Genomic DNA, 13,447 nt, shown 5'->3' with positions numbered 1-13,447 from the left:
CGCTTCAAGAGTGCATTACAATTTACTACTAGAAGATAAACGTTGTGCCCATGAAAGTATTTTGTCAAATAACTGTAATGTATATAATTGACTGTAAATCATACTTTGCTTTTTTTCTTTGATTGGGAACTATACTTCAGCTAAAACCTACATGCACTGCCAAACTTCTATGAGGGCTATTTACGTATATATCCTTTGGTTTCTTCTATCACCACAATATAGTCTACCACCACAAGACTCTATTGTGGTTTCTTCTATCACCACAATAGAGTCTATACACAACACCACAGCTCAGGCCTACAGAGCACTGAGCTGCCTGATGTTGATGGGGAAGATGAGCGGCGCCGCCCCGTCGAACGCCGTGCTGGTGAGCTTCCGGGCTGTGGTCTCGGTGGGATGGTAGAAGTCCCAGAAGACGTGGCTGGTCCTGTTGGCGCAGTAGAAGCTCAGCGGCGTGCACCCGATCTTGGCGTTCATGTCGCCGAGCCCGCAGCACGCCGCCCTGGCCTCGGCGAACCCGTACGCCGCCGGCTGGTCGATGAACCGGAGCAGCGCCGCCGAGGAGTCGAAGAGCGCGTAGTGCATGTCCGGGTGGCGCGCCACCATGCCGCCCAGGAGCGACGCCGCTGCGGCGTTGTACCGGACGGAGACGCCGTTGGCCACGGCGCTGCAGTCCTTGGAGGCGCTCAGCTCCCGCAGCGACGGGCAGCAGCCGACGGGCCCCGTGCCGAGGAACACCAGCTTGCGCGCGCCCAGGTCGTAGAGCCGCTGCAGCTGGCCCGTGAGCGCCTGGATCAGGGCGTCCACGAACTGCTGCGACGGGTCGCCGGCGCCGCCGGCCGTGGCTGCGGAGCTGGAGCTGGACCTGGCGTAGTGGATGATGTCGTTGCTGCCGATGGTGATGGCGAAGAGGGACTTGGACAGGTGCGCCGCAGCCTGCGCCTGGCCCAGGCTCTGCGCCAGGGACGCCGACACCGACGAGATGTAGTCGATCTGCTTGTCGAAGCTGATGCATTGGTCCTGCACAGCATGGTGGTATCAGTTCGGTCTTCTTAGCTAGAAATGCTCTTCTTCGACTGATCAATGTTTGCGCGCTCAAATGGTAATGCTTTGGAGATTGGGTCACCTTGTTGGTGGAGTTGAGGACGCCGGCACCACCGGAAGCGAAGTTGACGCCGTTCGCGTAGTTGGCGTTGCTGCTCTTGGACAGGGCGAGGTATGGCGGCGGGCTCGCCAGCCCAAGGTTGTCGGCTGCATGATGAACACCAAAGATAGCAACTCTATAAAATGTTTCTGATCATGTGCGTTATTAACTGAATGTAATACTTTGTTCCAAAATCGGAAGCACTTGGTTTTCGAAAAAGATCGGTCAGCTAAGGCAGCTAACTTCAATCTTAGATAAGAAAAACCAATGCCAATAAATTCTGCTAGGAAATTCAGTTGTCACATCAAACGCGCACGACAGGTCATGCAAGCAAGAATGTTGTTAACGTACACCACATGCCGGTCTTCCTTTCTGAATTTATTTGACCTGGGAAAGTGAAATACAGAATGGCGCCAAAATGGGCTTATCGGATCAGCAAGCGACAGTTTTTGCTTTTGTTTATTTCAGAGGGAAAAAAAGGCATCACTAGCACAAAATAAAAAAAAGGAAAAAAAGATAAGAAGAATATGAGGATATCTCTTGGTCCCAGATGTCTCATATATTGGGCTAGCTACGCCACTTATTATCTTGGGGAAAACAAAATTATTGTCATCGCAAGGAAATAATTTGCAACAATATTATTGCTCCAAATTTAGAATATTCTTATGCAAAAAAAAGGAGAAAAGAATGATACCTCGCATGCGTATGCTGAAGTACAAAGTGATTGTATGGGACTACGTTAAATGTTTTAGAAAGTTCATGACTGGCTGCAGTTTATAGCTTCAAATAGGACACAGGGACTAAACAAATCTCAATGCACAGTATTAGTACGTGTATATATATACTGCACCGGGAAATGCTATGGATGGGTCCGTAGAATAGTACTAGTAGATGCAGTAACACAGACCTTGCCAGTGACGAGCCTACTAGTACTTGGAATAATGAACAGTTGAACACATCATCAATCGATTCGACGGCAGCAAGAGTAGTAGTGCCCGAGCGAGCGAGATGCATGGAAGAGTATATACGCACGCGGCACGCACCGAGGAAGTCGACGGAGTTCTTGCCGTTGCTGAACCTGCCGGTGGCCTTCCTCCCCGGGAAGTCGATGCCGTTGTGCGGGAAGTCGGCCCTGAGGATCGTCGGCAGGTGGTTGTTGTTCCCGACGTCCGCGAGGGAGTCGCCGAGCACGTAGATCGCCGGCACGGGCGCCGCCGCCGCCGCCAGGAACGAAGCTGCCGCCAACAAGGCGATAGCAGCAGCAACAGCCATGGGCCGAGACGAGGAGGCGGCCACGGTAGCAGCGCCCATTGCTCTGTCACTGCCTCTGGTCGCACACAGTCGTCGTCAACGGTGAGCTCTGATCGGGCAGCTCTGTTACGTGATCGCACTGATGAAGTAGTTGCGAGGTCGGGGGAGGCCAATTTATAGAGCTAGCGAGGAACTGAAGCGAGGCTACTAGCAGGTGAGCTGGATAGGTGTGTACCGGGAGAGAGGGGAGGCGGTGGACGTACGCAGTTGTCATGCGTATGTATCCGTCGTGTGGCGTCGTGTGGAGAAGACGGCCTCGGCATGGCGCGCGCGATCGAGCGTGTGGGACGGGGCATAGGCCACACATGACATGATGGGCCCTCTTCCTGATCTCTTCTATATTTGAATTCAATTTAGCGTGCGCGCGCCTCTCCTGCGGGGACGTATTCACATCCGGCCCAGGTGTTTAATACAACAAAGCCGGTGTTCATGTCCAACTAAAAATTAAAAAAAAAAAACAATGCCCGGTCGTGTCGAATTGCTAGAGATGGCTAGGTGAAATCATGCATGCGTAAAAAAATCTGAGGTACCTGTATTGAACATGCCTAGATAAACAATATAATTAAAGATCGCCTTCGTGATCGGACTGGGAGGTCTCGATCAGCCTGCTAGGGTTGACAATTGTAGCAGTCGTGCGTGTGCAGGAGCGCTGATTGAATATGCATTTAATGTGAAGGTATCGTCCGAGAATGATTGTCCTTTAGTTTGTTAAATTTGTCGATCCAATGAGCGCATGGAGCTCGTGGAGGCGGATAATCGACATGGCATTGCGAGTTGTGCTTCAATTCGGAGACTGAAGCAGCCGTTGTTCCCACTGATAATTTCAGGCAGCAGGGAGAGATCGAGGAGCGAGGTCTTCCCAGCCGATGGACAGAACGAACCAGATCAGATCGAAGCAGCAGCGAGACACGGAATCTCTGCACATATAATGCCACCGCTGTCACTGGAGGCAGAAAGCGAGGTGGAAATAAAACGCGGCAGCTGGGGCCGACGACGCTGAGAACACCCCTCACCCACCGGCGGCCAAGAACCGACGGCCGCGGCGCACGGCACGGTGCCAGCGGCGGCGGCGGCGGCGACGACTAACGGAGCCGAGACGAGCCTGATGCTGCTTCGGTGCACGGTCACAGCTCAGCGCGCGTCAGCTGTAACATGTATGTACTGCGCCGGTGTGTCACTGTACCCCCTTTGACTAGCTGGGCTTCGGAGACCAAGCAAGCACGCAACAACAAGCAGACTCTCCTTTCACATGCTGATGTGCACCTGTGGTTGCAGAAGCTTCCTGCTGCTGCTTGGTGGCGTATCATCATCTATGCCGCGTTTGTGTACTGTCCACACACACGCCAAGGAGCGAGATCGATCGAAAGAGGGAACAGATTATTCTGGCCTGAGTTGACTGATGATAGGTACCCGTAGTGTAACATTTCATATTTTTCCTGTAATGAAAATTTCGTGCAATTGCTTTTAGTTAGGACCAAATATAAGGATAATCTCTTTCTACCCCAGACCTCTGGAAAACTTAACTGAAATTAAACTAAGGACAATATTAATAGTGTGTAATGTTGGAGTCATTTGAATTTAATTGCAAGCTACCTTGTTTGAAATTGTTGATTAGATCTTACTTGAATTGCTTCCCATTTGTGTGATTCAATTGGGTGGAATTTAAATTTGATTCGCCCATTCAAATTCAAATTCAAAAACTAGTCTCAAAACCTCGGCCCAGCAGAGGCAGCCCAGCCCGCACCCTCTTTCCCTTCCCCGCCAGCCCAACCCGCACGGCCCACGTTGGCCCGCTCGCCCCGGCCTGCATCGCACGCCCCGTCCCGGCCTGCTCAGCCCGCCCACATCCCAGCCTAGCCGCGCGACCCTTCGCCTTCCCCGCCGCTGCCGCTCCCACCTCGACCCCATGCGTCAAACGCGCCTCCCCTTTCCCCCTTTCTTCCTCCTCGCTGCTTTACCGCCCGATGCCGCCGTCCGCGCGCCCGCACCTCTACCTGCTCGCGTCACCGCTCCGCCCCGCGCCGCACCGCCCTCACTCCGCGACAAAGGAGCGCAACTGCCTGCACACCCCTTTCCAACTCGCCTTGACCGCCCACGCGACCCGGAAACCCTAGCCCTGCCCCCGCAGCCGCCAAATGCGTGCCGCGTGGCCGTGGCACGGAAGCCGAGCATCGCCGCCGTCCGAGCCGCCGCAAGCCCTAGTGACGCACCTATAAGGACCCCCAGCCGCCGCCTCCCCGAAACCCTAGAGCCGCCTGGGGTTTTGCCCACCGCCGCCACTTCACCCGGGCAAGAGAGGGAGAAGGAGAAGGAGGAGGAGAAGGGGAGAAGCCGAGGAGCAGGAGCGCGAGGAGGAGGAGGCCGCCGTCGCCACCGTGGCCGTCGCCCGGGGGAGCTTCACCGAGCCTGCGCCCGTACATCCACGCCGCCGTAGCCGCGCATCCTGCACGGCCTTGACTCCCCTGCATCAACATGCCATTGCACCGAGACCCATGCCTGCGAGCCCAACCGGTGAGCGCTGCCGCCTTTCCCGTCCTTCCTCCTGCTGCCGACGTGCTACGACCGTCGATGAGCCCTCCCATAGCTAGCCTAGGACCACCTATCCTGTTTTCTTGCAGGGACCTTGCCGTCGCCCTCGTCCACCCTTGCAACTACGACGACACTGCGGCCCAGCTTTCCAGAGCACCGCACGCGTCACGGCCGTGCCGCGGCCCTGGATCCCAGCTGCCCGCACGCACGCGCTCACGTCTTGCACCGGATAGCCACCCGTGCCATGGTCGTTACCCCACCACCTCACCGCCGTCCTACCCCTGCCTCTCGCCGGAGCTCAACCGCTCTACCCGCCCTTGCCGCCCGCCGTCGTCTTGCCTCACGCCGTCGTGCCGCGTCGGGGGTCCGGAACGCCGGCGCCCCGCACGCGCCATGGACACGCGTGGACCCGGAACGCTGGAAGCCTGCGCGTGGGCAAGATCGCCGCCAGACCTAGCCGCGCACGCTGTCAGACCCGGGGCCACGGGGCTGTGTACATTGCGTAGTTTAAGAGATTAAGTCCGTCTTATCTCTTATTTACCTCGTTTACCTCTTATTTATTTTATTTAAATAGGAGATAAAGCTAACCGATTCAGGGGGAATCAACCTGAGATATGTTCTGGTACGATTCCTTAGCTGGTGTTGGTTAGTATCTTTGTAACCCTGCCCTCTCAAATATATAAGGGAGGTCAGGGACCCCTCTCAAAACACGATCTCTAGATCATTCTACACCAAAGGCAATACAAACCACCATAGAGGACGTAGGGTGTTACGCATCTTTCGGCCCGAACCTGTCTAAGCTTTGTGTTCCTTGCACCTTCGAGTTCTTGATCTCGGCGTCTCCTCACCCAAAACTTACCATCTTGGGTATATCCCTCGGTGGGCAGCCGGTTAAACACCGACAGCTGGCGCGCCAGGTAGCGGAGCACGCTGAAGATCCATCGGCGAGCTCGATGGCATCTTTCCAATTCTCCAGGTCAGTTCCCTCTCAGGGCACGACATTCGTTTTTGGCTCGTGGGTCTGCATCGCAGATGGTGCGGGCAACTTTCGTCGATTTCTCGTCGACATGAAGCCAAAGACTTCCGCGGCGGATCCCCGCGGCGACCTCGACAAGTTCGTCGACGATCTCGATGACTTGTCGATTTATGGATCCGCTACGAGGACCGAGGAGTCTGCTCTCGGCTCAACTTCACCTCGTGCTGCAACGTCGACGCACCGCGGCCGCCGACCTCGATGACCCGGCTCGAGTTCGGCTTGTGCCGCAATGTCCGCGCGCAGCAGCAACGATTTCTTCTACTTCGACTTCGCGAGGACGATCGACGGCCTGCCGCCAACTGTTTCGATTACTTGTCTCGACTAGAAACTAGTCGAGGGCGAGCCTCACATCAACGACTACTTCAACTACTCGTCTCGACTTGAAAACTAGTCGGAATCGACTCCGACTAGTCGAGCTTCATCAAAAAACCATCGCAGCTTCATCGACGAGCTCCACGGCTTCGTCGACATTCGTCCACGAATCAAGCTAAGTGACTTATACCTTTTCCGACTTGTTCTTCACAAGATCGGCTACCTTTTTAGGTACGCCTCTCGACGAGCATGAAACCCTCGGGGGCTACGCCGTGATCGACTACTCTTGGGATGCTAGACCAACAGCCACAGCTTTGGTGCACCGAGTATTGGAGGCTCTACCACAGACTTAATGCACTGAGTGCTGGTGGCTTTGCCACGGTCTTAGGACACTGACTACGGAGGCTACGCCACAAGGTTGTGTTCTGAGTGCTGGAGGCTTCATGGGACTACACCCTATGGAAGTATAGATCTTTGCGTGTTGCCACACGCGCTCTCGCCGACTACTTATGCGTGTACTCTCTCGATGGGTACGAAACCCTCCAGAGCTACACATCGCTGACTACTTTATGCGCACCGCGCATCCTCTTTGTCGCATGACGACTTCTTTGTCTTCTCTTAACGGTTGCTAAAGTACTCGGGTAGCACACGCCTTAATCCGTGAAACCTCGACTCTTCTGTAAGCCTATGCTCCTACGCGTGTATGCGGCTAAGCTCCCTACGCTATGGTCTACGGCCATCAGGGATCAGGTGCTTAAACGTAATAGGCTAACTGCCCGGGGAAATTACATGGCCTAGCAAGAGCAAGACGCGAAATTTTTACACCGAATAAATTTTAGTGTCTTCACATTATTACTGAGTACTACTCGGTATCTTCACATTATGCTACATAATGTGTGCATTGTCTTTTTTCAGGTCAAGCTTCGGCAACAACCCTCCAGGCAGCACGGCGTGCCATCACAGTTCTGCTAGTTCCCAGGCTCGGGGGCTGGGCGTTGCACACTACTCGACACGGCTTCTTCGTCTCTCCTGGCTCGTAGGCTCGGGGGCTGGACGCCGCAAAACTACTCGAAGACGATTCATATGAAGACTGAGAGTGCAGAAGAAACTCTAAGTCACCGCGCGGTTAAATAAACCAGCGGGAGGCTTAATTTCATTATGCAGAAGGCGAAGAGTTTTTCTCGGGATTTCATTTTTGCACTGCATGTCACGACTTTTGGATCCTTATTTCCAAATCTGAGAGATTTGGATTCAAGGCTCAGAGGCTGTAGGATACGTGGCATCGACTACTTATTTAACGAATTTATTCGAAGAGTAAGTAAGAAGGATTACAGACTAATGGGACCTTCAGCCTGATTCTCCGATTCAACCTAAGGCTCGGGGGCTACTCCATATGGAGTGCGATTTTTCAAATCGCACACCATGTTAAAAATAAAATTCGGGGCATGAGCACCTCATAGCTTCGATGCAGCCAAGCAAGTACTCGAAGAAGGACTTCGGGATGAAGCTTTTCGAAGAAGTCGAAGTCCACTTCAGAAGTACTCGATAATCCTGCAGTACTCAGCTACGAAGAGCTCGGGGGCTTGTCAGACCCGGAGCCACGGGGCTGTGTACATTGCGTAGTTTAAGAGATTAAGTCCGTCTTATTTCTTATTTACCTCGTTTATCTCTTATTTATTCCGTTTAAATAGGAGATAAGGCTAACCAATTCAGGGGGAATCAACCTGAGATATGTTCTGGTACGATTCCTTAGCTGGTATTGGTTAGTATCTTTGAAACCCTGCCCTCTCGGATATATACGGGAGGACAGGGACCCCTCTCAAAATACGATCTCTAGATCATTCTACACTAAAGGCAATACATACCACCATAGAGGACGTAGGATGTTACGCATCTTGCGGCCCAAACCTATCTAAGCTTTGTGTTCCTTGCAACTTCGAGTTCTTGATCTCGGCGTCTCCTCACCCAAAACTTACCACCTTGGATATATCCCTCAGTGGGCAGCCGGTTAAACACCGACACGCGCCTCTTGCCTTGCCAGTCCCGCCGTCATCCTGTGAAGCATCCCCTCATCGGAGGTGACTAAATGTGATACAAATATCAGTCCCAGAAGGCTGATAACACATTTATTACATCAGATGGTTCATTACCGAACAAACCGTTGAGGCAGCGGGCACTGAAACACCACTATCATGAGGGACAACATAAGGACTAAAAGCCAAACTAAAGTGCCAACAAAATCTAAGAGAACATCAGAGTCTTGCGCCATGGTAAGCTTCCTGTGGAGACTCTGAACCATAGGCAAGGTTGGGTGCAGGACGGCGACCTACTCGACGTCTTCAGGAATGAAGTTCGGATCCTTCTCTGTAAAAACTAAGCAAGAGTGAGTACATATGTACTCAACAAGTCCAACCACACCCACGGAGGGGATAATAAAGATCATGTACAGGATATATCAAGGATAAGGCTAGGGTTCGTTTGCGATAAAACAAGATTTTACACATGCAAGGGTTCATTTAATAGAAGAGTTTTCTCAAAATATTTCTATAGTAATCGAATAATAAGTGGGGTTGATCCTACACAAAGGATCCAAGTTTTAATGCTACCGGACTCCACATCCACAGTAGCTCACGGCACAAATGCCGGACACTTTCAAAATGACTCACGCCACAAAACCAACCATCCCAAAATATCTATTGAAGTGACCAAGCCGTAACTCGTCCAATACCGTGGACACGGCTATTCGAATAGATTTTACACTCTGTAGAGGTTGTACACTTTACCCACAAGTAGAGTACCGCACTACGAACACCTTAGTGTCGCTGCGGATCCTAACAAAGCCATTACCCACCTTAGCTGAATCTAACTAGCCAATACGGAAGCAACCATGGGGTTAATGACCTATCAACAAAGTCATAACCAGGACATAACTCACACAGATCATATTCCTTCTCCATGATCTCCCGTTGCTCACCAGCTCTCCTTTTGGCTAGCAGAACAACTAGTGGGGTTTATGCTAAGCCGTTGCCCACACAATGGTCGAGTGGTTGTACAATAAGTGGGTTAGCCAAGATGACACATCAGTTCATCCTTATATTGACAAGACGGATATCTTCCAACCATGCTCAACCATAAAGATACAAGCTCACCAGTGGTATTTCACACAGGAAACACCGTCCATCTCGTCAGGTTATATCTTTCTTTTATTTTCCCAAAATCCCGTTTTATCTTTTAAAACAGTCACACCTTTATTTTTGATAAAGCGCGTTGTGGTCATGGTTAAAATATAATAAAGGGAATAAAAGGTCCTAAGCATCTCTAGCAGTAGTTAACGTCCAACAGAGCAAATCCTATATAGACGTTAACCTAGGTCATCATGGAATAGTCGTAGCAATCAAGGGGTGGCTATCCAACCATGTCTTGCAATAAAACAATGCATTTTATAAAACAGGCTAATAGGTTATGTTTATAAAACTGGGATAAATATGCATCAAAGGATGGGATTGGACTTGATGTCCTCAAAGCCTTCCGGAAGCTCCTCCTTGAGGTACGGGTCTTTGGGCTCCGGCTCGCGGTACTGCTCCTCCTCGGTCACACCGTCAGCTACGACACACAAACAATCACACAATAAAAATAGAGTACGCCGACGAGCTTAAAAAAAGAGAGGGAAATAGGGAGCTTCGATTAAAAAATAGAGAAGACTATTATATTTGTCGGATGTGGATCCTGAGACTTGGAGAAAATATTTGGAGATGATGCGTGGCGGAGTTTGGAATCGATTCGGAACAAAATATCGCATGAACTGATGAGTTAAAGGTCATTCAGGGAGTAGTTTAAAAGGACAAGGACCTATTTGTAATGAAATAAAGAGATAGAAGGAGCTCTGATTAAATATTTGAGAGAGGGAGGTGGAGGGCTGCGGACTGCATAAGAAGAAAAAGTGGAGGGGTTATGCACAACTCTGCCTTTCTTCTTCCTCGAGACAGAAAAGGAGGGGGAGGGGAACGGTAGGATGGGGGGGGCTAGGCCATGGGCGCCGGCCCCCTGGTGCATGGCGACACCCGGGGAGGAGGGGAAAACGGAGAGGAGGTCGAGGGGGTCCGATTCCGGCCCTCACCTCGTGCGGAGACGGTCTACGGAGGGATGTCCACGGAGATGGGTGGTGGCCGGCAATGGTGAGCGGCGACGGCGAGCTGCAACGCGAGGTAGCGGAGGGGAGGTGCTGAGGTGGCATGGGCGGAGTGAGGGGCGGCTCGGGGGCTGATTTATAGGCCGAGAGGGAGAGGGGAGATGGCCGGCATGGGGGGGTCACGGATTAATGGCGGTCGGGATGCTCGGGGACAAGGCGCAAGCTGCGAGGGCGAGGGGACGGGACGGGACGGAGACGGGCCGGCGCAGCAGCGGGTCGCACGCCGGCTTGGCGTGCATGGGTAGCAAACACGCAGTGGCAGAGCGAGAAGCAGCGGCCGTGGCATGACGCGGGTGGCACGATGCGAGCGCGCGTGCACAGCCAGCAACGGGGGCAGCGGCGAGTCATGCGCTGCCCCGCGCGTGCGTGCAAGGAGAGGGCTACAGCTCGAGCAGGCAGCACAGGGAAGAAAAAGAAAGAGGAAACCAGCGCCGGGAGAAAAGGAGAAAGGAGAAGAGAAAGAAAAGGAAGGGAAAGAAAGAGTATGGGAACAAATGGATTTGAACAAAATGAATTAGAAGAGAGAAATAAAATGGATTTGAATAAAATATGAGAAAAGAAAAGAGGGGACACGCGCGCGGCACCGACGATCGCGGTCGGGCAGGCGCACGCGGCCGACCGCGACACGATGGTAATGCGACGGGACGGCGGGGCCGGTGGAAAAGTAAAAGGGACGGGCGGCTCCGCGAAAAAAGAGGAAGAGACTGCGCGATGTCGGGACGGCGGAAAATCGGGAGGTGGGCTTCGGGAGCTCGAGCGGCGGAAAAGGTTTAAAAGATTTTTAAGCAAGTGATTGGTAATACAATTTAAATAAGATAAAAATGCGGGCGTTACAAACCTACCCCACTTAAAATGAATCTCGTCCTCGAGATTCGGCTGGCTCCTAAATAGATGGGGAAACTCTTTCTTCAAGGCATCTTCACGTTTCCATGTAGCTTCTTCCACTCCGTGTCTGCTCCACTGAACTCTGGAAATCCGTACTTCGGAGTTTCTTGTCCTTTTTGTGACAGTGTCCAAAATCTTGACAGGTACTTCCTGGTACCGAAGATCTGTCTGTAAATCTATTTCTTCTTCTGGCACATGTTCTTTCTCGGGTACCCTTAGATATCTTCTCAGTTGGGATACATGGAATACTAGGTGTTTGTCAGCCATTCCTTCTGGTAGCTCTAGACGGTATGCTATGGCTCCAAGTTTCTTCTGTACTCGGTACGGTCCAATGTACCGAGGGGCTAGTTTCCCATGTACCTGAACTCTTCGAGTCCCTCGAATAGGTGAAACCTTGAGATAGGCAAAGTCTCCTGGATTGAAGCTTATTTCTCGTCTCTTTTTGTCTGAGTAACTCTTCTGTCGAGATTGGACGGCCTTCAGTTTTTCTCTAATTTCGGCCACTCTTTCTTCCACTTCCATTATGAGTGCGGGTCCAACTAGGGCACGCTCTCCAACTTCTGACCATATCAGGGGGTTCTGCAATTTCTTCCATAGAGAGTTTCAAATGGTGACATGCCCAATCTTGCTTGATAACCTTTGTTGTACGAAAACTCAGCATAGGGTAAACTTTGTTCCCAATCCTTGCCATAAGTAAGGACACATGCTTTTAGCATATCTTCTAGTTCACCCTTTCTGTTTGACCATCGGTCTGCGGGTGATAAGCCGAACTGAAATCCAACTTGGTGCTCATGGCCTTATACAAACTTTTCAAAAACCTAGAGGTGAATTGCGTTCCTCTATCCGAAATAATTCTGCTAGGCACACCATGCAGCTTCACTATGTTGTCCACATAGAGCCGGGCTAGCTTTTGTCCACCATAATTGGTCCGTACGGGTAGGCAGTGAGCGACTTTTGTGAGCCGGTCCACTATCACCCATATGGAGTCATGTCCTTTCTGTGTCTTGGGTAAACCCACTACAAAATCCATTCCTACCTCATCCCATTTCCAAACCGGGATGGGTAAAGGTTGCAGTAATCCTGCTGGCTTCTGATGTTCGGCCTTAATTCTTTGACAAGTAACACAATGGGCAAGGAACCGTGCAATGTCCGCTTTCATTCCACTCCACCAATACTTTTGTCTTATATCCACATGCATCTTGGTGGATCCTGGGTGGATGGAATATGCCGAGTTGTGGGCCTCATCCATAATAGTATGCCGGAAGTCTCCTTCCTTGGGTACGCAAATTCTATCTTTGTACCATAAGGTTCCTTTATCATCCACTCTAAAATCCGGTGCCTTGTTCTCTCCAGTATGCATGCGGATTTTCATCAAGTCCTTGTCTGAACCTTTAGCCTTTCTGATCTTATCCTCCAGAGTGGGTTGAACACTCAAGTTGCGACTAGAACCATGGGAGGCGATGTGCGCATTTAATCGTGCCATTTTTTCTTGTAGGTGGGCATCCTTAGGTCCATAAGATTTCTGGCTTAAGGCATCTGCTACCACGTTTGCTTTACCAGGATGGTAATGAATTTCCACATTATAATCCTTAACTAGTTCTAACCACCTTCTTTGCCTTAAGTTCAAATCTGGCTGGGTGAAGATGTACTTTAAGCTCTTATGGTCTGTGTAGATCTCACACTTATTCCCAATTAGATAGTGTCTCCAAATCTTTGAGGTCATGCACTACGGCTGCAAACTCCAAATCATGGGTTGGGTAATTCTGCTCATGAGGCTTGAGTTGTCGGGAAGCATATGCCACTACTTTCCCATCTTGCATAAGGACACATCCTAATCTTTGACGGGATGCATCACAATAAATGACAAAGTCTCGTTGAATATCCAGCAAGGTTAATACCGGGGCGGTTGTCAGTCTTCTCTTTAACTCCTGGAAGCTTCTCTCACATGACTCGATCCAGGTGAACTTCTTCTCTTTCTTGAGTAGTTCTATCATGGGTTAGGCTATCTTGGAGAACCCTCCAATAAATCTCTGGTAATATC

General features: G+C 51.3%; 1 protein-coding gene across 1 annotated transcript; it reads right to left on the bottom strand.

Annotated features, from left to right (window-relative positions):
- Positions 1–247: 247 nt before the first annotated feature.
- Positions 248–2,622, bottom strand: LOC112874391 (GDSL esterase/lipase At5g55050-like). Its single transcript, XM_025937683.1, has 3 exons — positions 2,188–2,622; positions 1,127–1,251; positions 248–1,020 (listed from the first exon to the last, which is right to left on the bottom strand). The coding sequence occupies exons 1-3, from the start codon at positions 2,453–2,455 to the stop codon at positions 298–300; spliced, it is 1,116 nt and encodes a 371-aa protein (XP_025793468.1). The 5' UTR covers positions 2,456–2,622; the 3' UTR covers positions 248–297.
- Positions 2,623–13,447: the final 10,825 nt, after the last annotated feature.

This window comes from Panicum hallii, chromosome 9 (assembly GCF_002211085.1).
Source record: "Panicum hallii strain FIL2 chromosome 9, PHallii_v3.1, whole genome shotgun sequence".
NCBI lineage: Eukaryota > Viridiplantae > Streptophyta > Magnoliopsida > Poales > Poaceae > Panicum > Panicum hallii.
Note: the sequence above shows the minus strand (reverse complement) of the source record. Positions and strands in the feature narration are given on the sequence as shown.